Below are 26,328 nucleotides of genomic sequence, written 5' to 3'. Positions count from 1 at the left end.
GTTGCTGTGAGTTTAGAGCTGTGGTACAGAATTATTCACTGTAGGCAGGGGTAGTGATGGGCACTAAACAATTTGGTCTTCCCTAGTTTTTGCTTCTTTTGAGGCAGCAGGTGGAGCATAGTGACCACTTTGCAACTTGAGACACGCTCTGAAATTATACTTTAGTGAAGTTTAAAAACAAAAAAGCAGCAGCTTAATCTCAGATGCAGCTCTTTATGTAATAATACAAATCTATGTGAAAAGCAAGTTGTGGTCCCTGTAATTATTTCCTGCTGGTATAGCGGATCCAAATAACTCCGTGGACATAAGCATATAGTGACAGTGAGGATATTTTCCTGTTTCATTAAAAAAAATTCTATTTTGAGTGAAATTAAGAGATCCCCTCCCTTTTTTCTTTTTTTTTTTTTTTTCAGGAGGGAAACTCTGGTCTTATGTCAGCAAGTTCCTAAACAGGAGTCCTGAAGAGAGCTTTGAAATTCCTGAATCCAGAACATCCAGTTCAACTAAAATTTACCTGGAGCAACCAACACCAACTCCTAAAGAAACTGGTAGCAGCACCGATTCCCGAGAAAGCTGTGGGGAGAGCATGCTGAAGGTGGTCCCACTGAGGAGCAGCCTGACACCAAGCTCTCAGGATGACAGCAGCAACCAGGAAGATGGTCAGGAGAGTTCCAAGTGGATGGACTCGGCATCCAGCTCAGAAGAAGAGTGCACCACTAGTTATTTAACGTTGTGCAATGAATACGGGCAGGAAAAAATTGACTCTGGCTCCCTAAATGAGGAACCAGTGGCAAAAGCAGAGAGTGAAGGGCTGCATACCAAAGAGAGGAGTTCCTTGCAGAGGTGCAGTATTGTTGGCAGTGACAGCTTCACCTCCCAGATTGCACCTCAGGAACGAAAGCTGTTCATCGACAATGCCGAGTCAGAAATAGCCAGCTCTACTAGGATACAGGACTCGTTAACTAGATCCAAGAACAGCCCCATGGAGCTCTTCAGGATAGACAGCAAAGATAGCACTAGTGAGCTCCTGGGGCTTGAGTTTGGAGAAAAATTGTATAACCTGAAATCAGAACCTTTAAAGCCATTGTTTTCTGCCCCAGATCATGACAGAAGCTTAAATGCCCTGGAGAGCAAAATGGGTGTGAAAGCTCATGACACCATGAGCAGGGGTTCAAATGACTCCGTGCCAGTTATCTCCTTTAAGGATGCTGCTTTTGATGATGTGAATAGCATTGATGAAGGAAGGCCTGATCTCCTAATAAACTTACCAGGCATGTCTGATGAAACAGAGGAGCCAGCCATGTCAAGACCAGCAAAATTTACAAAATCTGATAGGGACATGTCAGAAGTAAAGTTGTTAGAAACACCTGATGTCTTGCAATTAAATAATTCTACAGAACCATGCAAAGCATTTGATCAAGAGCCAAATCATGTGGCACCAGAAGTGGGTGATCCTGCCCACAAGGAAGCAAATGAGCGAAGTGGTGTCACTCAGGGAGCTCTTGGGACTCTCTTTTCATCTGACCAAGAGGTAGGTGCTTCAGAAGACGGGGCTCTGTTCCAAGAGCTTGGGGCCTGCTCCTTAAACATGACGAGCCAAGAAGAAAGTTCATGTGTTCCCAACCCACTCTCAGGTGCTCCAGAGGTTAGTTTGGATGCAGATGTGCTAAGGAATGAAGGAGTGTTGCTATTTTCCAATCAAACTGAAGACAACGGGACAGAGGAGGCAGACTCGGCTATGTCACCAGCAGGTGAAAGTAAAAAGACTGCACCAAAGAAGGAAGACAAAATAGGAGGAGCAGGGCAGAAGGAAATACATCAATTTTTTCAGGACCTCGATGAAAGATTAGCGCTAACCTCCAGGTTTAATATCCCAGAGGATTGTATTCAAAGATGGGCAGCTGAAATGGTGGTAGCCCTTGATGCTTTACATAGAGAAGGAATTGTGTGCCGCGATTTGAACCCAAACAACATCTTATTGAATGATAGAGGTCAGGAACTTTTGCAAATGCATTTCTTTTTATTCGCTGTTGCTTCCAATTAACTGAGTAGGCGTTTTATCTTGTAATTAGTATCTTCATTTCCTGTCTAGAGCTTCATTATCAGTGCAGCAAATTCACCCCCAGTAATAGCTTCTAGTACTTAATGATGCCATTATTCTTAATGATACTGTTTTTAGCTACAAAAGGAGTAATTACAGTTCACTTCTGCAGAAAATGGAAGGGAAAAATGTTTTGATTTCTCCTGTCGTTTTGTTTTTAGGACACATTCAGCTAACGTATTTTAGCAGGTGGAGGGAGGTTGAAGATTCCTGTGACAACGATGCCATAGAGAGAATGTACTGTGCCCCAGGTTAGAGCAATCACCTACAATGTTTCACTTGGAAAGTAGATTAACAGCTTTCATTTTCTCACGTAGTCTCTGTAGCATGTAACTGGAGATCATGCAATATCTGAGTTTTTTTTGCTTCTTGTTCTTAATGTCTTAAAAAGCTACAGGGCTCATAACTGCTTTATTGTTGAACTGTGGTGATGTTTGTTATGTCATTTCCATAATGTATCATTGCACTGAATGTCTTGTTTAAGAAAGTTAGGAATGTTCTGCTTTCTTCCAGTTATTTCTTGTGTGTGAGTACATCTTGGTAAATGAGGAGAGCAAATGAGGGATGAGGGTGGAAAGGTGGCATTAAGACCCTTAAAACCACAAAAATTTATACATGCAAAGGACATGGGTAGTGGGGGGAGAACCACAGAGGTTTGAAAAATAGAACCCTAATAGACTCAAGGATGCCTCTGACATTTTGATGAGCTACAGTGGGCTTTGAAATAGTTTAGAGAGCTCTTTCCTTAGAACTGCTTTCATCAGTCATGAGGGTGATAAAATCAGTATTTTATAGCAAGGATGGCACTTGAAACTGAGCCCTCCCTCTTTTCCTTTTTCCAATTTATTTTCTGCTAATATAGTTGTCTGTGATTTTTGGCAGTAACTGCCAAAAATCAGGTGTTCCACGTACAGTTTCATATTTTAAAAATTTCATAGTTAACTTATAAAAACTATGTTTAGAGTTGAAATTACTATGTTTTCATTCTGAGTTTGAAATGCCAACATAACTTTCTGCTGAGTGCATGGTCTGGCCAGGCATTACAACTTGGCATGCAGATAGTCCTCAAGCTCAGAGTCTGCAAATATGCTTAGAAAAATTTAGAATAAGAACTACCAGCCATGGAAGTTCTGAATTTAGTTTGGCATCAGGTGTTTCTTCTGTGTTTTTGTTCTTCAAGTGAAACGCAGCAGGGAACTGCCTCTATGAATACAGGTGGTAGGGTCTCAACAAACTTTGAATTTCAGCTTCTTGAGAAAAATGAAAAATAAAATCTTTTCTACGCAAGTCAAAAGGGCAGGTATCACAGAAAAGAATTCTTTTCACCTATCAAAGTAAATCCAACACCTTTGTTCTACCTTCATGCCACTTTTATTCAAGAACAAGATAATTGGGGAATCCCAGCAATTACTGTGTTTGTTAAATAGATGGCTGTCCTGGTTGCCAGCATGTGTGACAGCCTGTTAGAGAGAGGTGTTTTCCTGCCTCCCTAACGCAGCCGCAAACAAAGTGCTCCCCAGTCGAGTTCTAGCAAAGATGGAAGTGCAGCCTTTTCCCACCCTGTCATCATTAATGAGCTGTGAAAGTCAAAGCTTAATTTTTCTGTACTTTAATGAGGATCCAAAGAGAGGTGCTTTTTGCCCCCTAAGCCCCAACCAGCCAACTCCTGCAGTAATTAAGTGTTTAGGGAGCAGTTGAAATAATATTTAGAAGTCCCCGAATGCAAGAATAAAGTTTTCCACACCGTCATTATTTCCACCTCACAGCACAGGTGTGGTGCCCATCCGGGCTTTTTTTTGCTGAAGTTGCCCTCCCCTCTCTGCCCTGTCTGCCCAACCCCAGGCTGCATTTGCTTTGTGAAGGTCAAGATTTGCAAATGCAAGTATTAGATATATTCAAGGTGAAGGAATTGGTACTGCTCCATGATTCTTGCCTTTCATATTTGTTGATCTTAATGTTACCTCTGTGAAACATGCTTGCACTTTAGTGTAGCTGTTACATGTTAATTTTTAGTAGGAGAGTAATACTTGGTATAATTTAGCAGCACAAAATATATTTTGGAGTCAAGTGCCATTCTTTTTTGAGGAATGATTCAGTAATGTGTCCACAGCAGCTTTCTTAGGGCTACTGCTGCTGGTAAATGTTGTTTTAGAACTTTGGACCAGTGTTAAAAGAAATAATCACATGAATAAGCTTTCTCTAAGTTACGATATTTCAGGGGGCAAAAAAAGCTTCATTTGGATGATAATTTTTTTTCATTTTGAGGAGTGTACTATGTCCCAGAACCCCTTTATCATGAAAGCATTGCTCCTCAGGCTGCTTCTTCGAATAAGGATTTTGAAATTATATTTGTCCTTCAGTTCAGTACACTAGGAACAAGTATTAAGGTTTTAAAATTATTTTTTAAGTTTCTTTTTAATGTAACTGTTTCTCACGTCTTGGTTTTGCCTTTTTTTTTTTTTTTTTTTTTTTTTCTTTTTTTCTGAGGGAAATGCCATAGTTTTGTAGAGGTGAACAATTATCTTCACAAAATTTTATCAGGTCTTATGATTTCTTACTGTAGTAAAACACAGTGTCTAAAATAAGTGATTCAAAGTGAGTCTGTCTCATTTTGAATTTTTCTGGTGTTCTCAGGATTATGTGCTCTGTTGCCCTGCCTCTGGGTAGTCAGCCTTCCTTCTCCTTTTCTCTCCTGCTGAAGGATGCAGTGAAACTTGGCTTGTAAAAATGTTGTGTTTGGCTTGCTGTGTCCTTTTAACAGAGTTTGAGATAGAATAGATTTGGATATGATAACTTGTATTCTACGTGAGTTCAACAATTTAGTGCACTCTTTCAAAGTATGCAAGACAGGGAAGGTGCCTATCAATAAACACTGCTTTTTAGGGTCTGCTGTTGGAGACTGAGAACAGATGACTTTAGGGCCGCAGGTTTTTTCTGCATTGATTTTTGAGGAGCAAATTTTGGAGGCAGAAAAAGGGGAGGATAAATGTGAAATTTAAACACGTTGCAGGATATCTTGAGTTTAAAAAATATAGGAAATTGTATTGCAGAATTACATGAAAATTTTAAATGTATTTGAAACAGTTGTGTCTTTTTGGTTGTTGAGGTTTCAGATGTTGCTTTTCTGCAGTGCAAGTTATAAAGTGATTTGCAGTGAAGTGCATGAAGATGTATTTAAATCTTAAGCTGTTTTATTTGTTGAAGAAAAACATAAGGTCTAAATTCTACAGTTCATATATTGAAAACTAATTGCTGTATGGGTGAGGGATAGTAATGTGTGTAATAGTAATAGTAGTGGGGAAGCTTTGCAGGACCAAGGGAGAATAGAAGTCCACCTATGTGGAACTTTCTTGCGGGATTTAGTGTTTAAGGCTTTCTGTGCACCAGAGTGTAACCTTGCATTAAGGTAAAGCAAGGCAGTGTAGGTACAGCAACAGTGATCAGATCCCTGCCCTGGTGAAGTGCAGGGACTTGTTCAGCTCCTGTTGTCCTACGAAAAGTGGAGAGGCAATTTGACTGCATATGTCAAAAAGACATTATGCAGTGCATATATAAAATAATAGAGCGACTGCAGCGATTATGAATGCAAAAGTGTCAAAAAGACGAGGAAGGGGAATAGTTTAAAAAGCTGCATCGCGCTCCCTGTGAGCCGTATAATTAGTTCTATATGAAAGAGCAATGGTCATTTTGCATCGCGCATAAGTTCCGAGCGGGGCTGCATCGGTTGCAGGAGTGGCACTTCCCCGCTGCCGACGGGAGGTGGCATTGTACCATTAATGGATGTTGCTGTCACACAGGCTGCCCCTAATTTGCTTCACTTCTCCTAAGAACTGGAGATGGAAGATGCAGCTCATTTGTAATGATTTGCACATCAAGAGTTGTGCTCGTAAGCTCGTGGTTTGTTACAGTGCTGTTGAATCTGTTGGTGTGGCTGGGTAACTCTTTACTGCTGTACAGTTCTGCTCAATTTAAAAACAAACCCAAAAGTTCCTGAACCAGGTCTGGCACCAGCAAAGCTGTTTGCAGATGCTTAAAAGTAGTGTCTATGCTATTCTTTGATTAGTGCCCAAACTAAATCTTTGCTGTTCACCTATGATAAGTCAAATGTTGTTTCTCTAATTTACAAGAGAAACACTGGATTATAAATCATACCATATAAACTCAACACCACTTCAAGTAAAACTGTGGGAGGTTTGGCTGAGAATGACCTATTTGCTTTTAAAGAAGAAATTAAGCACTTGTAACTAAGAATTTCTGTTGTGTTAATATGGCTAAGGTGACTATAGTGAGGTTTATATATTTGGTTTCCTTTAACTTTCCTCTTTATAGTAATTTTGTTTTCTGAACATTTTAAAGTGCACTGAGCAGCTGATGTCTGAATACAAAGTTATTAGCAGATCAGATGAGAATGATTCACTTCTGTTTAAACAGCCCTTTGCTCTCCATGCCCCCTGAGAACTCTTATCACATATTTGTCCAAAAAATCCCCACGAAAACTAACAAAAAATCCCTTGCTTTATCCCCATGCCTGGTGGCTGATAGTATCAGCAATGTATCTCTTTATCTCTTGGTTAATGTGCCTTGGTATTCTGAAGGGGGGAAAATTCCAGTAACAGATTCAATTTACATGGACAGAAACTTGAGCAAATGCCAGCCTAGCAGGGGGGCCATTATTCTGCTCTATAAATAAGTTTAAAAAAGAAACACACACACAAACCTGTGAATCAACATGTTTTGGTCTAAATGAGAGAAAAGCAAGCTAGATGAATTTTGAAATGCAAATTATCACCTTCTGTTATTTTAAGTATTGGTTTTGCCAACATTGTAATCTTAAATATAAAGAGTTGTTAACTTTTAAATACAGTAATAATTGTATTCCATTCTTGACAGTCACAATTTAAAAAATAAAATTGGTAACTTTTTTTTTTGAAAAGCCGTTCTGAGTATGGTTAATACCTGTGAGAAAGACAGAATTGTCTGCAGCCGTTGCCTAGACAAGGCTTTCTTTGGGTAAAGCAGATTTAAGTTAAAGATTTTTCCATAAAGAGAAATTTTAAGGTACTTTTTCAGTCTAACCTGTGAAGTGTCATGTTGTAGAAGCAGCTTGCTGGTCTGACATCTTGTGTAAATATGAAGTGTGAATGAGATGTTTTATTTACACTCCCTGAGTTCTTGTTCCAGCAGCGGGGATGCTTTCTGTTGCATCCCTATAGTGTTTTTGGAGGATGAGGTTTCAGAACTAGGCTGCCTTTAGAGTCTTTTTTCTTTCTTCTTTAAACAAGTTTTCACCAGACTGTGTTTACTAAAACTGGAGATTTGCTGCTTGAGATCCTAAAGCCAAAGGGAGCTTAGCTTCCTAGAAAATGTAAGTAGGAAACTGGCCATCAGTAGTGCATCGTATTATTCTGATGCTTTCATAAGCTGTGTGCTATAATCAAGTCTTATTTACACAAACTAGCATTCACAGAAGCCTACACATAAATATATGGTAAATTTGGTTTTATGTAACCTGCTGTTACTTGTGCACAGTGCAAAACCTAAGCAAAAAGAAGGCATTGTGTGTAAAGGATTTTGTTCAAAAAAAAAAAAAAAGACAAAACTGTTTCAATGTGCAACCTGATTTTTGTACTCCCAAATAAAGATGTCACTTTTGCTCTTAAACAATTGAAAATACAGATGCAAAGTGCAGCTGGTCACCTAAAATATATGGCATGAAAATAAAAATTGCTAATCGATATTATTAGCCTGCATGCTATAATTTTTATTTACTGAATAAGAGAAAAATTATTTGCCTCTGTTTACCAAATAGACATTTGATGCAGAAAAACCTGCATATTATTTGTGTTTGTGTTTTTTCAGTAGGAGTTTGCAGGCACTCATTAAATCTGCTATTCTGTATTATAGTAATTTAATTTGTGTAGATTGTTTAAGAAGCAAAATAACTGTGGTAGATTAAAGTGTCATTGACCCTGAGATGTGTCAAAGGGTGGGCTGGTCTCACGGTTATAGTGGTAAGAGTGGACTTCCTGCTTTTTACCTCTGACTCTGTCCTAGATTTTTTGTGACATTAATGTCTCAGGATTATCTGAAAAAGAAAAGAAAAAAATCTGGATAGGCAAAGGAGCTTTGGGCATCAAAAGCAGAAGGATGGGCTAGCTTGATTTGAAAAGCCCTGGCAATAAGAAACAGGATCAAACACAAACATGAAAAATACATGGCTGGTGTGAATAAGGTCTGGATGTGTAGAAAAAGTACTGATTCCTGTGAGGCTGGGTGTAACAGTTTTACAGCAACCATTTGGAGTGGGACAGCTCTCTAGAGACCCCAGGGCATCCCACGGAAAACAGTGACAACTGACTGCTCCCTGAATAGCAAAATGTCATGAACTTGGAGTTGATAACTGAAAGCATAGGTTTGGGGAGAGTGTCAGATACTTTCTGAAAAAAATCTGATCTCAGGCTTGTTGCAGGTACGCAACATGTTTCAGGTGAAGTTTCATGGTCTTGTGGTTTTTCTTAGACTCTGTAACTAGAAGAAGCAGTAAGATGTACCCAAGCTGTTGATTTGTAAAAGTCTGATGTTTTAGTCTGGCTGTCATAAAAGCCAGTTGTTAACGCCAGAAGAAACTGTACTTTACCTGTGTTTATTTATGTCTGTTCTTATTAGTAGTATTAATATTACAGATGATACTAAACCTTGAAGAGAGCATACAAGATGCCTTGTGAAAATAAACTGAGCTAGCTATGAGGTTAATTAATGTTTGCTTTGTTTTGATAACAGAACAGTAATAAAACTTTGTCTCTTTCGTCACACAATTATTTTAGAGGAAGTTTTGATTCCATCTTGGGCTGCTAAAAGAACGAAAGAGCATGGTTCCCTCTATTATTTTTTCTTTTTTTCTTTTTTTTTCTTTTTTTTTTTTTTTTTGCCAAAGAGGAACATAGATGCTCATATGTTTTTGAATAACTTTGAGATGAAGCTTTCTATTTTCATACTCCATTTGATCTTAGCAAATGTTCATTGGACTTGCCTCACTACTTCATTGTTTAAAGACCATGATAAACTTCTTATACTTAAATGTAGATGGTTCAATACTGTGCTTTATAAATTGCTGAAGCATTTTAGGCAAAGCATTATGGCCAGATTGCTTGTGGGATGTTTTATTTAGTGACTGTATCTTACAGTATCTTGACTGACTGCGTCTGTTGAGAGTGAATTAGGTTGGAGTTAGTTTAGTTTATTCTCTGCACATGTTTCTTTACATATATAGATATCAAAAGATGATAAAACAGTAATCTTTTAAAATTAAGTCAGTGTACGGTAAATAGAATTTCCAGAGTCTCTAATGTTTTTTCCTGCAGTGTTTATCTTAAGGACCACAGGAGGGGAAAACATTGTATTTCTTTTCAGGATGTTGAATAAGTCCAATTCCTCATGAACAGTTTCAGATACCTGATGGTAGTTCAGATGTCTCCTTATTTTCTTATCAGTGCAGAAATTATACTTGAGAGTATGCTGTTTCTGCTTGCAGTGTGGGGTAAGGGAAAAGCCTTTTGTGACTCCTGGGTGTCTGGGGATGCACTACATCCACCTAGAGCCAGGTTTCCTGTGAGCTGACTGGAGATGCTATATATATATATATATATATATATATATTACTGTTTGTCCTACAGAATTTTTGGTAAAGTTTTTGTTCTTGGTGATTCACGAGCCATCTGGCCTGAGTTGCACAGTGAATGTCTAAGGCCTCCTGTAAGCCTGGCTTCTTCCATCTTAACTACTGTTTGCATGTGCTGGTCATGAGGCATTATTGTCAGCCCTGGAGGAAACTGTGTTTGGAAGAAAAAGTGGCAGGTGTGGTAGTAAAAGCCTTTGAAATCCTTCAGCAAGAAGGGTATATATTTCAAGTTGCTGTGTAAAGAATGAGAAAATAAGCCTCAGTTTGCCATTGATAACTTTATTGAGAATGTGTGTTCAGGAGAGGGGAAGTTCTGCTTTTTCCTTGGAACTGGCACTTCTGTTTAAAATACAAAATGTTGTCAGCTATGTCTCCCTTAAGAGGAAGTAAGGTATTGCTGTGTATAATGCAAATATTGAGATAAGTATGGAAACCATAAAGAAATGACCTTTCAGTTAAGACCAGCTGCTCTGGAAGGAGGACAGTGCAGGGTAGTGAAGGTGTTTACCTGCACCATCTGTCTCTGTATAAACCTGATAGCATTTTACAAATCTCCTTCCCTTCAGTTATCCCAGTGGCTGCTGTTGGAATTGCTCTGTGCAGGAATTCAGCATTACTGTTGACTTGTGCTTCGTGGTGCTGGATGTCATGGCCATACTTTGGGAAGGGAGAAAGAGGAAAGCTCTCTCTTTAATGAAATTGCAGTAAAGTTGGAAGAGCTATTGACTTTTTTTTCACCCTACTTTATTATTTCTCTGATTTTCTATTTGAGGATGATAGGAATGTTTTTTTCTGCAAATGTTTTTCTGCCAGTCCTAGAAGCACCAACACTGTGTACATGTGTACACATGTTTATTTTTGTACAAATCTGGGTAAGGTCCTTGATTTCAAGGTTCATGAAGGAGAGATTTGGCACAAATATCCCCATGTTATTCACTCAAGCTTATGTGTCGCTGCCATTTATTGTCTAAATTACTTTGCTGATGGATTGAGATGAAAATGTTTTCTTAGTGAAGGCAGATACTGTAGTTCAGATTTATTGCAATATTGAAGCTTAAAAAAAAGCATATGCCCTGTGTGGTATATTACATTAGCCAGCTACTCTGTGTCCCTCAAAAGCACTTCATAATCTACAGTTTCTAAATTTTCCCATGATGTTTAGTCAAGATAAAATGCAGTAATATTGATGTGGTATCCTGGCCTTATTATGATCAGTATTGCATCAGAAGTCATGAGACCTGTTCGAAGGAAGGAAATGTAAACAACATATGTTTATTTGTAATGTACACAGTGTCTTTTAAATTTTCTTTTTGTTTTTAAGGAAAACATTTATTTTAACCTGAAATAAGGAAACTTTGGAACCTAGGGAAAGCAGCTGGAAGGCAGACATTGCATAATAGGAAAAAAGTTGAGCTAAAATTTAGTTTTTGTAAAGAAGAGGACTCAGGTGTTGCCCTCAGCTGAGTTTTCTATTTTGTGTTCTGTGTTGGTTCAGGTGACTTGTTATGCAGCTTCTGCTTGTGCATGAGAACCCTGACAGAGCCCTTCAGCCCTAGGAGAAATCTATGTTACTTGCCTGTTCTTAATTTATTCCACTCATGTAATTTTGGTCGTGGCCAAAAGTGGATGAAACAGTTCAGTGCTGCTCTTGTCAGAGAACTGCAGTGATATTTGTTTTGGCTTGGCATATATTGAAAGTGTTCTTCCAGTTGAAAATATGAGCTTGGGTTTTGAGGAAGTGGACTCTGGTTTGCTTTTTGACTCTTACTCTATATATGTCCATTTTCTTCATCAGTGCTTCTTCCTGTAATGAACAGTTCTGTGAAAGGAGGCACTGTGACTTTTGTTCTTTAGAGAATTGGATCAGCATCTCTGATTGCCAGCATAAAGAGAAATAACACAGAAACTGAGTAAATTTCTTTTGTAGAATTTCTTTTCCCTGTCCTCTGAATGATGTATTTTTTTCACATTTAATTTCAGTTGGGTTGTAACTCATGAGGCCCATTCCCACTAAGTGCCTTTGGGGGAAAATGAATTATTTCCTTCTGTGGCATTATTCTAAAATTTAAGGTGTGTCAATGTGGGATAGTTAGTGGAACTGAGAATGTAGTAGTCAATCTTATTAATTCTTGGCTTTGTTGTCCTTATTCTGTAGTAAGTGTGTAATTTAATTTAAAAATAAAAATCTTCACTTGTTGGGAAGAAAGCTCCCTTGAACTGAGAAGGCATTTCGATTTAGTAGGTTTCACTGAGAATTGCTGTGAATACCTTTCACCAGCTGGTTTATGTGGAAAGGCACAACTTTGGGGTTGTTTTTCTTTTTTTTTTTCTTTTTTTTAAAGGATAGTTACCTAGAAGGTTGGCCTTTCTGAAGGACTTTAAAATTAAATTGCAAGAATACGTTTTGATTTTTACACAAATTCTCTCAATTTACTGTAACTGCAGCTTCATCCAAGTGCTCGCACGGGATCTTAAAACATTTTAAAAATGCATGTAATTGTCTTGATACAATTCCTCATGTAATTGCTGTTACATCTTTGTAAAAGTTTTTTGGTGCTGATGGGAGCATTAATCTGTAGGGAGTGGAATAAATTCCGCTGTGTGGCACCCTTATAGTGATGTATTGTTCGTTCCAAGGCCATTACGTGTGGTACTTTTCAGTGTTACATATGTGCTACCTCAAGAAACAATGCCTGAGCCATCCTTCCTTGTTGCTCTTGCAGCAGCAGCCTGAGCTTAGTTCTGGGAGGTGCTGAGCCTCTTCCAGCTTGTATGGCAGCTGCACATCCCTGAACTCAGCGTGGCTGTGCTTCCCTGTCTCTGGGGAGCTGTGGGGTGATGCCTCCCTTTCCCTGACCCTGGCCTGGGACTCATCTGGAGCTCTCCTTGGCCATGCTCATGCTAAGCTCCATAAAACGATGAGCAGGATTTTTTTAGCTGTGCTGCACTGCTTTTCACAGCAACAGCTATGTGACTGTATGCTAATTGTTGTCCTCTGCTGGGGAGCTGGTGTGGCTTTTGCCACCAAAGCTATTTTAGTGGAGCTTCTGCATTTTTTGACAGTCAAAATGAAGATTTCATCTTCATTGCAATCTGGTTTTCTGCCTGTTTCAGGGGAGACAGCGTGGTGTGTTTGTATTTAATAATTTTTGTAGTTTAAAGCCTGAGTCAGAGAAGGCCAGGTTTTCTGCATGCATCATGCTACTGTATAGGTGTGTGTGTATGACCAGGGACTGGTTCCCTCCCTGCTGTCCCTTGTGCCTGTGCAGCAACAGCAGTGTTGGGTTGGATGCTAGGGAAAAGGACTTTTCATACCAGTGTACAGTTTTGGCTGGGCTGTAGCAATACACAGTTACTGGCTGTGGTTATGCTGTTTGAAGCAGATTTAATATACCTCTATAAGACCATTGTGAAAAGCCTCCCATGGGGATCCCACTAAAGAGTGTGGGTTAGGCATGAGACAAATACTACCCTCAAAGGCGAAACTAAGGCATGCAGTAGACTACTGCACCCTCCCTTGTGCTGCTCTTCTGGATGTTGTAGGCCACTCTGATCTGTCCAGCTCTTCTGGCCAGGATAAATTCTCTAAATCTGCTTTGCTTTACTGTCTGCCATTGTCCAGTTTTGTCCAGAATAGAAAAATCATAACTGTAATGCCTACAAGTCTCGAAAGTGCCTATGTATGCATGGAAAAGACAAATTATGCATGAAATGTATGGTGTTGCTGTTCTTGAACAATGCAGTCTGTAGGTGGCTAAAGGGCTAACTAAATTGCAGGCATAATGAAAGCTCTGTGGTATTTAGTATATGTTCTGTCAGCATTAAACAGTCACCTTGTAAATATATGTTAATTTTGAAGGTGTAACTGACCTTTTTAATATTAATTGAAATGTCTCATGTTTAGAGGTTGGTGCTATCCTAGAAGAGACAGAAGCCTGTGACTGGTGGAGCCTGGGTGCCATTCTTTTTGAACTCCTCACTGGGAAGGTAGGGCTGAGGGCAAGTGACTTGATAAAAGTGACTTATTGGCCAGTAGTTCCTTACCAGTGGTGTGCCCAGGTGTGATTCCCGTGATTGTATTTCTCTGATGGGCTTTGCCTGAGCACTCTCAATTTGCTTAGTCTGCATGGGACCAGAGAAACAAAACATGCTCAGCCTTCAGCAGAACAACTTAATAGAGCTGTACCAAACTAAGGACTGAAAAAATAATCAAAACTATGCTGCTCTCTTAGCTACAGTGAAATTCAAGTTCTCTAACATTCCACCTGTACATGTACAAAACTTTTGCCCTAATACTTCCAGTATTCAGTACTTCCTGAGACTGTGTAGAAGCCATATATTGTTACACATTAATTCAGTATTTTGAGACAAAGAGTGCTTGGCCAAATCAAACTGGCGATTGGTTGATGCTCTGCACAAAGAAAGCAAAGTCCACCAAATTCGCAGGCTCTTCAAATTTGAGCAGTAGAACAGAAGCTTTAAGATGTAAATGTTCTAAAGCTCTATCTCAGGGAGTTCATCAGCACCTGTAGACATTCCTCCCAGAACCAGTACTTCATAATAGGAAGCACTGAATTTTGGCTTTGTGTGTTAAATTTGCATGGATTATAGGAGATAATCCAACACTGCAGTTTTGAAATTAATAAATATGCCTTCCTGCTTTGATTTATTTTTTCCCTTTTTCCTTTTCTCCTCCAGTCTCTGGTTGAGTGCCATCCATCAGGAATAAACACTCATACTTCTTTGAATATACCAGACCATGTATCAAAGGAGGCCAGATCACTGATTCAGCAGGTAGGTGAGGGCTTTCTCTATGTGCTGTGTGGATGGGACAAATACTTGCCTACCTGACTTGTTCTGGTGAAGTTAAGGTAAAACCAGAAAGCTGCTGGTAGGAACATGGATGGCCCTTTTGTCAGTACTGATGAATTTTGCCCACTTGTCTTGTTGCATTTGCAAACTTTGACTTCTGCTGCCGGCTGGATCTGTAGAAAACTGGAGTGCTTTGCCATTTCTTCAAAGAACAAGTTTGGCATATGCTTTGGAAACACCTGCTGGTGATGCATGAACATTTTAGGAATTCTGCCCTAAATGTTCATGGAAACATTTGTAGTGAACTAAAGTAAAAAATGCTGATGCCAATTCAGCAAAATAGCTCAAAGTGCTATGAAACCTGTAGCACACTGATCTGAAGTTATGACCTTGCTGTGGTTGAAAGTGTGTAGCTCTCCTCCAGGAAACCTTCTGGATGCCATTTTTTAAGAAAAGTACTTTAAATGGTGAATCCAATTACTTTTGTAGTCAGAAGACAAAGTGGGTAGGTTGGACAAAAGGCAAAATTGTAAAATATAGACAAGCTTCCAGACTGATAAACCATTTTAAAATTAATGGGAATAGTACTGTTTGATGGTTTTAATTTACTCTTAGCTTTAGGTAGTCATAACTGAACATATAGTACAGGGTCTTGAAATTCAGTCAATGCAGTTTTTCTTCTAGTTAATTTTGACATAACTTTGGAAGTGGTGCCTAGATCTGACCTGTTCCACTTGAGAAGAAGAGGCAATATATGTGAGTTCTGGTGTTCAGCTTTGAAGAGGATCTTGCTAGCGGGTGCATAAATAATGGCATGACTTAAATGAAGTTTTGAACAAAGCAGAGTTGACAAAGTATTTCTTGAAGAAATCAAAGGAAACAGATTTTGAAAATTCTGTGAGTGAGAAGACCCAGTGACAGATTGATTTCTGTGCTGTTACTGTGAAATGATTAGTGGAAATGGAACTGTATGTTTTGACAACACCTATTTTGACTAAGTGACGTGAAGTCATTGAAGGTGAAAGTACATGTCTGGCAAACGTGGAAAGGGAAATGACTGAAGAAAAATCCCATTTCTATATAATCTATATTTATATAGTTGGATGGTAGCAAATTTTTACCTTCACCCACAGATGCTATAAGAGACAAATAGCTGAAGGAAAGCAAAATCACATTTAATGAGGGGAATTCCTCCCATTATGACTAGAAGACAAATGAAATCGTCCAGTCCATGAGTCCTTGCCAGTCCCTGCTGGATTGTTTTTTGCTGTAGACTAACGTATTGCTTATTTTCACATATGCCAAAGAACGTCTCTTTTGCCACTGGTGGGTTTAAGTGGCAAATGTATTTCTGCACTCACAGCTGTGTTAAAAGGCCCTGTGTGTTCAGAGAACAGTCTCCCCAGTGCCTGTTAGATCAAACTGTCTGATGTAGGGTGGTGACTTATCTGGTGGAGGTTTGGCTGTATGAAGCAGTAAATCACATTTTTGTTGTGTGACTATCCAAGGAAGCTGCCATTCATTGTTGAGGAAGCCTTGTCAGGAAAAGGAAGAGAGCTCTCTTGGCATGGATAGCAATTTGTCATTGCTACTTTCCTTCCCCCCACTGCCAAGGGTAAACAGGTCAAAACATCACAGCGTAACTCTCCGGGATCAGTGTTCAGCTATACAGAAAATTGTGAGGCGTTGTCTCCTGCTGTGGCTTCCAGTCCAGGTGACTTCAATGTAAACATCATCTTCATTTAACCAGCATCTGAAAAACAGAGATCTGTTTATTTCTGCTGAAAAATAAAGTTGTTTTTTGATGTTGGTTAAGAATTTTGCACTTAGTTTTTTTGTTTTCAGGAACCTTCAAGTTCTCTTACAAACAAAATGTGCAATGTGACTTTTCAATAGGTGTCTGTTTCAGTTTACATTTGTTTTCTGAGATTAAAGTTATTCTGGAAGGACAAACTCCAGAAAATAAGTGACCATGCGTGATTTCCCTGTGCTGGTGCTGCCTGTATTTCCAGGGAAGGCAGATATACCCTGGCTGCATCTGTGGCTTGTGGGAAGTACCAGAGCAGCACCATTCACTGTCAGCAGGCTACTTTTACTGTGTGACACTATGACTGTAAACAGCAGAGCCATCTTAAAATCTGTAAATTGCTATGTTTATGGATGTAGGCTCACTTAGATGTTGACTGCATCAAGATATGAATACACATTTTTCCAAGTGACAACTGGGAGAAGTTATCCTATTAGCTGTTGCTGAAAAAGCAAGCAAGAGATCATGCCTTTGTACTGGCTGTAATTGAATAGAGTATAAACACTTCTTGAAAACTGCAAAATATGTTTGTGTGTCTTTATTAGTCTCTTTGGAGTTTACCTTTGCATTCCCTTTTATATGGATTGGTATCTTTAAACAGATGTAAATATTGTGATTTCCTTTTCACATGAATTCAGCATGTGATGTACAACTAAAAAGCAAATGAGGTGCTGAGTTTCAGGAAATTTCCATGAAGCCATTAGGCTGTTTTGTTTCTTTCGTTGGGGTTTTGACTTTGCAGTTTTAGGCCATTTGTAGGACTCTTTAAAAGTTTGGTTTAAAAATTTTGGGTTTTTTTTTTTTTTTTTTTTTTTTTTTTTTTTTTTTTTTTTTTTTAGGAAATGGAGAGCTGGCTATGTTATCCTGATATTTTAGGACCAACTCAAAATTTATGAAACGGAAAGTTACAGACCACTATCCCTGATGTAGCCATAACACAGTGGTGTGAGCAAAGGTTAACATGAAGCAAACGCAGCGTCCAGAGTTCTACTGATGCAGGCTCTGGCTGCTGCTGTCTCTTTTTAAAATGAGGTTACACTTGAAATGAAGTCCCAGTGTGCAGTGCTTCAGGGAATTGCATGCTGTGATCAGTAGTCTCTGAAGACTGTAAGACTGATACTCAAGGAAAGGAGAGTCTTCTTCCATTTACTGGATTTTAGGAATTTCAAGTATGCTTTTGCACTCTTGAAAGTAATTCATAGAGCAGGAAAACAGTAGGATGTCCCTTACCTTAGACCTTTCTGGAACTTTTAAGCAGTTGTTTTTGTTCTTACTCCCTGAATCATGTGTTTTTTTTCTTTTATGTCAAGCTTTTGCAGTTTAATCCTGCGGAGCGTCTTGGTGCTGGCGTTGCTGGTGTTGAAGACATCAAATCTCATCCATTTTTTGCCCTTATAGAATGGGCAGATCTGGAGAGATGAGAGACATGTGCCCTCTGAACAAACTCAGGTCAACTGGACAAGTTTCTCTGGCGCAGGAGCACCCTGACTCGCTTCCTTTGGATGTCTCAAGCCACTTGGACGTAATGGCTAAAGGATGCTGGAGCAACAGAGCCAAAAGTGAACACTTTTAACAGGAATCACTGGTTGTACAGGGTGCTGGCTTGTTTTTACCACAGCTACGTGTGTGTGAGTCCTTTCATCAAAGGAAGGTTTGTGAGGCAACTCCTGGGCAGCATGTTTGGCACTGCCAGATAAGCAGAGGCAGGAATGTCCTCCTGGTGCTTTGTCCGGTGATGGAAGTATCTATAGACTGTGCCAGTTGAAAGTATTTTTTTATTGTGTCAATAGATCATTTCCCTATGCTAAGTGCAGCTCTTGGGGGAGGGGTAGGGAAGGAAAAAGCAAGTAATTTATTAACGGTATATGCTAAAGAAAATACTAAATAAAATACTAAAATGCTTTATGCAAAAGTTGACACATTAAAAATAATATATCCATTAAAAATTAAGAAAGCTGTTGCATAATACTGTGGAATGTGTCTTGAAAATAGCATATCATTTCCCATTCTGGAAAGAGCATATAAAAGGCAAATAATGCTGTCAAATGTTGTACTTTGTTGGCTGGCAATGTCTGTTTAAAACTCTTGACTGTTGTATTTGATGAGCTACGTGTTAAAGTCACTACAGAAAGGGAAATCTTCTTTTCCTCAGCTGGATAAACACTGCTTTAGCACTCTAATAAGGAGCAAGAACACATAGCACTAAATAAATATATAGATAAAAAAGGAAAAACTCTTCTTTCATCGCTGCAGCCACTGCTTTATCACTTAATGAACTTTACTTCCTCTAAGTGTCCTATTTTTAGCTGCTACTTCAGGAAAAAAACCTTTCTGCTCGTGTTCTTGTGCTTGAGGAAGCTTCTGAACTCCCCTGTTTGTTTGTTAATAGTCTTAATAAATCAAAGAAAGCCTTCGCCCACTCTGCTGCTCGAACAGGAAGAAGCCTGGGATTTGCTCATGCCAAATGACTAAGTGACATCTCTGAGCAAACCCTAGTGGGTAAGACTTGGGCAGGAGCCAATTAGCTGACCTGTTTGTTTGCTAGAAACGTCTGGAGAATGGGAGAAGAATATAAGACATGCAGAATATTTTGCTGAGTGCTGCTAGTGCTGCTAAGCAGCCATGCCTGTATGGGTTCCTGACATCCAAATGCTGTGCACTGCAATGTACAGATTATGTATCCATGGGTTTTTTCCTAAATATTCCCTTTGCTTGCACTCTTTCCCCCCCCCTTTTCTTCTTCTGCCCAGCTTTATCCGGAGAACAAAGGGCAAATTCCTTTGGGAAAGTGAGGTGACAGCAACGATTATTGAATTTACAACTCAAAAAAAAAGGTATCCTTCCATTTGTATTTTAGCAGTGTATTTTATGGGCACTCCCAAAAGTGCATCTGTACAGTCTCCATCTGTTAGACACCAGGTCAATGTATTCAAATGAAGTGGAAAAGGAAAATGCTTCACTTAAACAAAGGAAATCTGGAAACATTTTTTTTTCCTTTTAAAATTATTCCACTCCCTTCTTTTTTTTTTTCTTCCCTTTCTTGTGATCACCAGGCCAGCAGAGGGGCTGTCACAACACTGCAGGTTGTAACCAGGTCACTAGTATCACTGCCTACCCAGTGCTGTCCAAGATTACATCACTCGCAGAAGCTGTGTTTCAACCCACCACCCTCTGGCTTCATAACAGGAACTCCCTCAGGTGAGCCACAGGAACAACTTCCTGTGCCGAGCCGGTCGGAAATCTGTAATGCAGAGACCAAGCTGATCCCGAGCTTCCTTCCAGCACTGCCCTGGCTGTGACTTTGGAGAGGGCTCGTTGCTCAAGAAAAGCCTCCCTCCCCTCGGCCACCTGACTCCCTCCCTGGGGCTCTCTCGCCCAGCCACCAGATCATGCCACTGCCTGTGTTGATCTGTCCCATTGCATTTGCCTGGTGATAACTGTACAAAAAAGTATTTTCCATGTTACTTTGAAATGCTGTCATGTTCAGGTTGTGCTCGTGTGCTGGCTGTAAGCAAAGTCAGGATAAGATAGCACGGGAGCACAGGCTGCTTTCTATGAGCAGCCGCAGGAGAACCCTGTTCTGGCAGAAACCAGATGATCAGTCACTCTCACTGCAAAGCATTCCGTTTAGTTAATGACACCAACATGTTTTTTCAAGTATGTTAGTAGTGAGGAAATCTAGATCATGGAGAGTAGAAGGAATGGCAGTATGACTTGCCAGAAATGAGCTTTTGAGATGCTACAAGTATTTGTAACATTACCAATGACTCAAATAATTGTTTGTCAAGGGAAGCACGGTCTGGAGTTAATTGCACAAAACCAATCCTGCTTCTATTTTTTTTTTTCCTTGAACATGTATTATGTTGTATTGGTGTTTACATGTATTCCTTCAATAAACAAAACCTTTCAAACCTAATTCAGACCTTGGCTTTCTGAACTTCACATTTAGTTCTTGAATATTGACCTTACCTGATCAGTGCTTTTTGTCCTTTGCTTTAATGAGTTGAAATGCTCTAGATACCTTCTTTTTGGTGCCTATAACAAAGCCCTGTGGTGCACTACTCCATTTGGATGAGTGTTCATTCCCACTTCCTTCTGTTACACCTAATGGCTATCAGCAAAACAAAACAGTGCCTTTTTTTTTTTTTTCCCCACAAGAATTAGCTACAGTCTATGTAAAACATGGTAAAATAAACCTATAGATTTTCTTATTCTCCTCTGGATGTTCAGGTACAGCAGATTACACACTTAGGGCATCTCAAAGTGGTAATTCTTTGCACCCTGTTAACTACCCTGTAATATTCTTTGTGTCCTACTAAGAAAAACTGGGATACAAAGTGTTCAAAGGCTTGCCCTGAGTAGAATTGCTGTGAGGTAAGCGTGGGCCCCTGCCCAGACCTATAGGAGAAACTGCATCTCCTGAAATACAAGGGATATAACTTTGAATGGCTGTATTCGCAGCTTCTGTTCTTGTAGTACAGCTCCCGTGTCTCCTGTGAAAATCACCTCGCAGACAGCAGTCACAGTCACGCTGACTCTGGGCGCACCTTTGGGATGCTGAGTTGGCAGGGTTACCCATTCTGGAGCATCCACCCGGCTCCTCTCTCCAGTGCTAACCTGTTCCTTGGTGTGTCCCCGCAGCGAAGGGCACTGGGATGAAGAAGGCTGGGGAGGTCAGCTCTCTAAATGAAGCACTCAGCATAACAAGGTACGGGGAAGTGCGAAGTAAACCACTATAGGATTTTCTTTTTTTTTTTTGAGTGTGGTATCATTTGTTTTCTCAAGGACACTGAGTAGGAAGCTGGAGAAACAGAAACTTCCTGTGTGGTGAGATTTATGGTAGGGATTTTAGCAATAAAATGAAAAAGTACAATTGTTAGTTTCTTTGGGTTTTTGCTTTCTGTAAGGGTTGTGCTGTGAGCTGAGTGCTCTGGCTCTTGGCTGCTGCCTGGTCCTGTGCTCCATGTGAGGGACCATTTCCTGGGCCCTGGCACGTGCCATCCTGTGGCTGGGCACCCAGCGTCCTCCTCCAGTCTGTAGCACCTCTGGCAGCCAGCCCTCAGCTCCGTGTGTCTGCTGAGCTACCCCTGGCTTTCAAATCAAAGCCCCACAGCTTTTTGCAGGCCCCAAGAGGTTTGCTGTGTGGGATTGGTTTGCCTGCAGCAGCGCCCAGTTGAATGTTGCCCATTCCCTCCGCTCAGTGGCTTGTTCCCTGAGGACTGCTGTGCTTGCTGCGTGGTGTCCTGAGGGGCCTATGGGAGATGCTGCTGGAGAGGCCCCTCGTGGCCGGGGCCTGTTGTTCTCCTCAGCCTTGCTCCCGCCCAGCAGCCTTCTGTGGGCTCTGCTCTGCAGTGGTTCGTGGCACCACGTACATTAATGGTGGTTGTTTGGCACATGCCCCCCTACAAAGGGTAGGTTGGGGCCTAGTGAGGACCAGATGTGGGGCTTTGGCCACCCTGATGCCTGAGGATCTTCCATGTGGTTGTGCCTCCGGGGCTGGGCTCCCTGCGGGTGTCACACCATGGCGCTGCATGGGGACAAGGAATGTGGCAAGGTCACCGGACTGCGGTGAGCTCTTGCTTAGGGGAATGGGTCTGGGGGCGACAGGGGAGTGGGGGACTGGGCCAAGCGGCAGCAGGGATGCTGCAGCCCCCAGGACAGGGTGCCTCATGTGGCTCCAGCTGCCGTTTGGGAAGGGGTGGCAGAGCCAACTCCCAGAGGGGGAATGGGACTTGCTTAAAAGGTGCCGAGCAGCTGCTGCTGGCAGCAGGGGTTGAGACTGGCAGCACAGGGCTGGCTGCTGCGCTGCGGGGCTGGTGGAGGGCTGCTTCCTGCCTGAGCCATCTGCATGAGCAGAGCTGGGCAGCCCTGGCCCAAAGGTTGCATTGTCCTCAAGAAAATCCCAACTTATGAGTGGCAAAATGGTGGAAGTGAAGCTGGTGCTGTGCAGCGAAATCTCCTGCACCCCTGCTGCGGGGCAGAGGAGGCTAATCAGGGTATAGCAGAGAGGATGCTCCAGACTCCTGGCAGCGGGTGACAGCTTGATGTGCTGCCCCAACAGGACCTCACTGTCTCTTGGCAGATCAGAGGCTCTCCTTCTCCAAAGGCCGCTCTGTCTCCATCTTCTTGGCCCAGGGACCCATCAGGAGGGATTAGTGCTGCTGCCAGAGGACTACAGTGGCTCTGTGATGTGTGGGAAGGCTGGGGACACGTGCAGCTCTGGGCAGTGGTGAATTGGTGTTGTCTTGGGTAGGCTGTGGGTGGTTGCCTTGATGCTTTCCTGCTGAGATCCTAAGGGTGGCAAGTTTGAGAAAAGTCTTTTGGGGATAATAAGCTAGATTAGGCTGTTGCCAAGTGGTGGATCTGGATAAAGACGGACCAGACAAGGAACGAGCAGTTGTTGGGTCAGTGGTCTTCCTTAGCAGAGCGTTGCTAACCTCTTTTTGCTTGCCTTGGAGAAGAGATGTTTTGCCTTGATACAACCTCACTTGTGCCAATTTCTCCCATCCCCTTCCATGAGCTGAGCCATTTTTTTCCAGGGTATTTTCTAGGTTTGCTCAGCTCTCTCCATCTGTGTCCTGTGTTACATCCTTCAGCCTTGGTCATAGATTTTCTTGCCCTTTCTGTGCCCTTGATTCTGAAATGCTGCCCCAAAATGCTGGGACACAGGAGCAGATTATTAAACGCAGCTGTTATCCCCATGTACTGGTGAAGCAAAGAGAGAGGATTACTCCCACAATATGAAAGTACAGGGATTGTAAAAGCATTAGGAAATTGGTTCCCCCAGCAGTGTGTGAGTAACAAGTTTTATGGCACCTCGCGCAGTGGTGGGATAACGAGGAGGGAGCCTCCATGAGAGACCGGTGGTGTGCCATGATTTAGAGCACGACTCTGGCCAGCTATGCTCCACTTGGGGTGTTGCTTGTGCTCTCTGGTCTGACACTTGCCAGCTCATAATCTTACTTTACAAACCAGGCATGGAGAAGAGCTACTTCAACAGCATGGATCATGAGCCAATTGGCACACACACTTTCTCCAGATTTTAAAATTTGCTACTCTGCTGCCTTGGTTGCCATCCTTTCCAGCATCATGTCTTCTTTGGTCTCAGAGAACTCCCCTGCCATCAGCCCCTGCCAGGCCCAGCAAACAAAATAGGGTGAGGTGAGAGGGGAGTTCCCCTAAGAAGGACCCTGGCTGCTCTGGCTCCTTGCAGGCCCCATGACAGGTGCTCTGGATACTGCAAAGTCCTGAGTTAATCACCTTCCCAGGGTAAAGCAACTGCACAGTGTGAAGTCCCAGCCCCATTAACATCACTGGGAGTTTTCCCACTGACTTTTCTGGGGTCAGGAGCTTACCCTTCAATTACAGAGAGAAGCCAATTTCATTGGAAACAGGTATAGAAATCTTGTTTCCTTTCCTACTTTAAGTACACCCATGCAGTTTCAGTCCTGCTGTTAGTGAAATAAAAGTGTGGTTTTTTATTTGGTTGGTTTTTGTGGTTTGCTTTTTTTTTTAATGTTGTTTTGGTTTCATTGCTATTCTGGTGGGTGCAGTTAATATGGCTGTTCAGTTACTCTCCCTGGCTGGGTTGAGGTCTGCTAGTCTTCCCTCAGCCTTTGCCGTGTCTCTGATTTACTGTGGGGGCCTCCCTATAAAACAGGGAGGGCATTTTGCCGGGTGGCAGAGATGGGAAGAGTTACTGAGAGCCTGCCCTGTGTTTTAAGGCTGAGAAGTCCTTGATGAGCAGGGTTGCACAAGCCCCGTTAGGGTGACTGGAGCTCAGAGGGCTGAGAAAGGCAGGCATCTGGTTTCCTCATTATTTCTTTTCATAAATAATCCCTTGTCCTTGCACCCTGGACTCTGACAGCATTTAGAATATGCCGGGCGGGCTTTTTTTCTTCTCCTCTCCGAAACTTATTCATTTGGAGAGCGATGAAACAATAGGTTTTTGTCTAAATCTTTACCAGTGAAATTGTCAGGAGAGATTTCCGTCCCCCACTCCCGTCTATCTTCCTTTTGTCTCCTTCAGTTGTTGGGGTCAGGATTCGCTGCCAAACGGAGCCCGCAGTTGCTTTTCCAGGCCCCAGATGCCAATATGTGGCTGCATCTGGCTGGTTGGCAGGCGCCGGGCAGTGGTGCTGGCTGCGCTGTCAGGCGGCGGTGGCGGCGCTTGGTGGGCGCCCTGCTTCTTTGAGGATGTGGTCCCAACCAAGAACAGGGATAATAATTAAATCTGCTAAAGGAGGTGAATTACCGGCTAGGGTGGCTACTGTTGGAAGCTGCGCCCGCTCCCGGCCCTGGCTTTTTTTGTCCTCGTCGGCAGTATCCCGTGTAACCTCACCTTCTTGTGCTGTGAGCGTTTTCAGGTGCCTTAAGGCATGGAGCTCCTTGAAAGAGAAATACAAATCACTAAAAATGTAGAGATAAAACCCTCTCCTTAGAGGCCATGTGTTTGGCATGGGAAACACACGATAACAGCTTGCTTTAGAAAGGTGACATTTCCACTGAAGGCTGAATAATAAAAAATGCATTAGACTTTTGTAATGAAGACAGCTTCTGGGACCGGGGAATCTACTGCTTCCTTGAAATATATGCGTGGTAGCGCTCCCTGGCCCTAATGGGTGTCACATGTGGCTCTGGCTACATTAATGTTGCAAGCTCTATTAAAAGGGATTGTCAGTAGCCCTTCACATGCGGTGAATCAAAGCTGTCTTTCCCTAACTTTGCTTTAGCTCAGGCTTGTGTGTGTAGACTTGCCCAGGGTTAAGTCACTTTTAATATTAAGATGGATAGAAAAGACTCTAGTACTTTTTTTTCTTTCTTTTTTTTTTTTTTTTTTTCCTCTCCCTTTTAATTCAGAGCTTGCTGGTGAAGGACTCTGGAGGGATGGGGAAGGAGGAGACAGCCAGGCAGCTTAAAGAGGCCTCTGAGGGTCATGTTGAGTCTGTGCTATTATGTTCCAGCGAGGAGAATAGCTTTATTGACAGACAGCTGTTTGACTCCTGCAGCCACACAGTATTTGCTGCAGAGCTGCATAAATACTGAGCCTGTGTTGACAAATTCCTCGTCAGTGCAAGATAGTTAAACCTGCTTGTTTAATCATTTGTGTGCTCTTACCTCTGCTGCTCTGAAAAGAATGAGCTGCTGTTTTACAATACAATGCATGAGAAGCCTCTAAATGGTCAGAGCTGTTTCACGTGAGGTTTTCAGGGTGTGTTTTTATTTAGACCTTCTTGGAAACACAGTACTCCATTTTTTTGTTATGTCAGTTGGGTTTTACTCCCTTCTTTTTTTCTCTCTATTATTTTTTTCCCTCTAGAAAGTGTATAATTTTTGTTTTTTAAATAAAAAATTCTGGCAAGCTGTCTTTACAATGGAGGTAGCAGCTCTCTTGGCAGACCTCAGGTCCTGTCTCCAATGTGACACCAGCACTGGCACGGCCCCTTTAGGAGTCCCACACCTTGGTTTGCAGCACGTGTGCAAAGGCACGTGAGGATTTATGTTTTGGTTTGGCTTTTCTGGCACAGGGATATGGAACCTGTGCTACTGGTCACCTCCTGTCTGTAGCTTGGGGGTGGCTTTTTGATCTCCCACCCATTTCACAATAATATCCACCTTCATACCAGCATACTATCTTGTCACATTGTTGGCCTCATCTCTGGAAATGTAGTATCTAAAATTAAAGATTTGTTTCCGTTTTGGAAATTTTCTGTTGACCTTTGTCACTTGAACAGGTAGAGGGGTGTAAATCAGGGTTCCTGACACACAGTCAAAGGGAAAAAAGAGAGATATCTTTGGAGATTTTCTTTGGACCCTCTTTACAGTGTGGCATTCTCTTTAGTCCTTTCAAAATGTTTCTGGTGTGCGAGTGATTTTCTAATCAAAAGGTGAATTATTGAGGGGTGACCAAAAGAGAAGACCTCACTGAAA

The 26,328-nt window shown here is 41.6% G+C and overlaps 1 protein-coding gene across 2 annotated transcripts in view; it reads left to right on the top strand.

Moving 5' to 3' along the window:
• The window catches only part of RPS6KC1 (ribosomal protein S6 kinase C1), an 85,255-nt gene extending 64,941 nt beyond the window's left edge, over window positions 1-20,314 (top strand). For both annotated transcript variants that reach the window (XM_041477193.1, XM_041477192.1), the window contains 5 exons: window positions 414-1,991; window positions 2,263-2,352; window positions 13,684-13,766; window positions 14,478-14,573; window positions 17,709-20,314. In XM_041477193.1, coding sequence (XP_041333127.1) covers window positions 414-1,991; window positions 2,263-2,352; window positions 13,684-13,766; window positions 14,478-14,573; window positions 17,709-17,819 — 1,958 coding nt within the window. In that variant the 3' untranslated portion in view covers window positions 17,820-20,314. The remainder of the gene's footprint in view (window positions 1-413; window positions 1,992-2,262; window positions 2,353-13,683; window positions 13,767-14,477; window positions 14,574-17,708) is intronic.
• Window positions 20,315-26,328: the final 6,014 nt, after the last annotated feature.

Source organism: Pyrgilauda ruficollis, unplaced genomic scaffold (genome assembly GCF_017590135.1).
Source record: "Pyrgilauda ruficollis isolate IOZ18807 unplaced genomic scaffold, ASM1759013v1 scaffold4, whole genome shotgun sequence".
Classification (NCBI taxonomy): Eukaryota; Metazoa; Chordata; class Aves; order Passeriformes; family Passeridae; genus Pyrgilauda; species Pyrgilauda ruficollis.
This window is presented reverse-complemented; position numbering and strand designations above follow the sequence as displayed.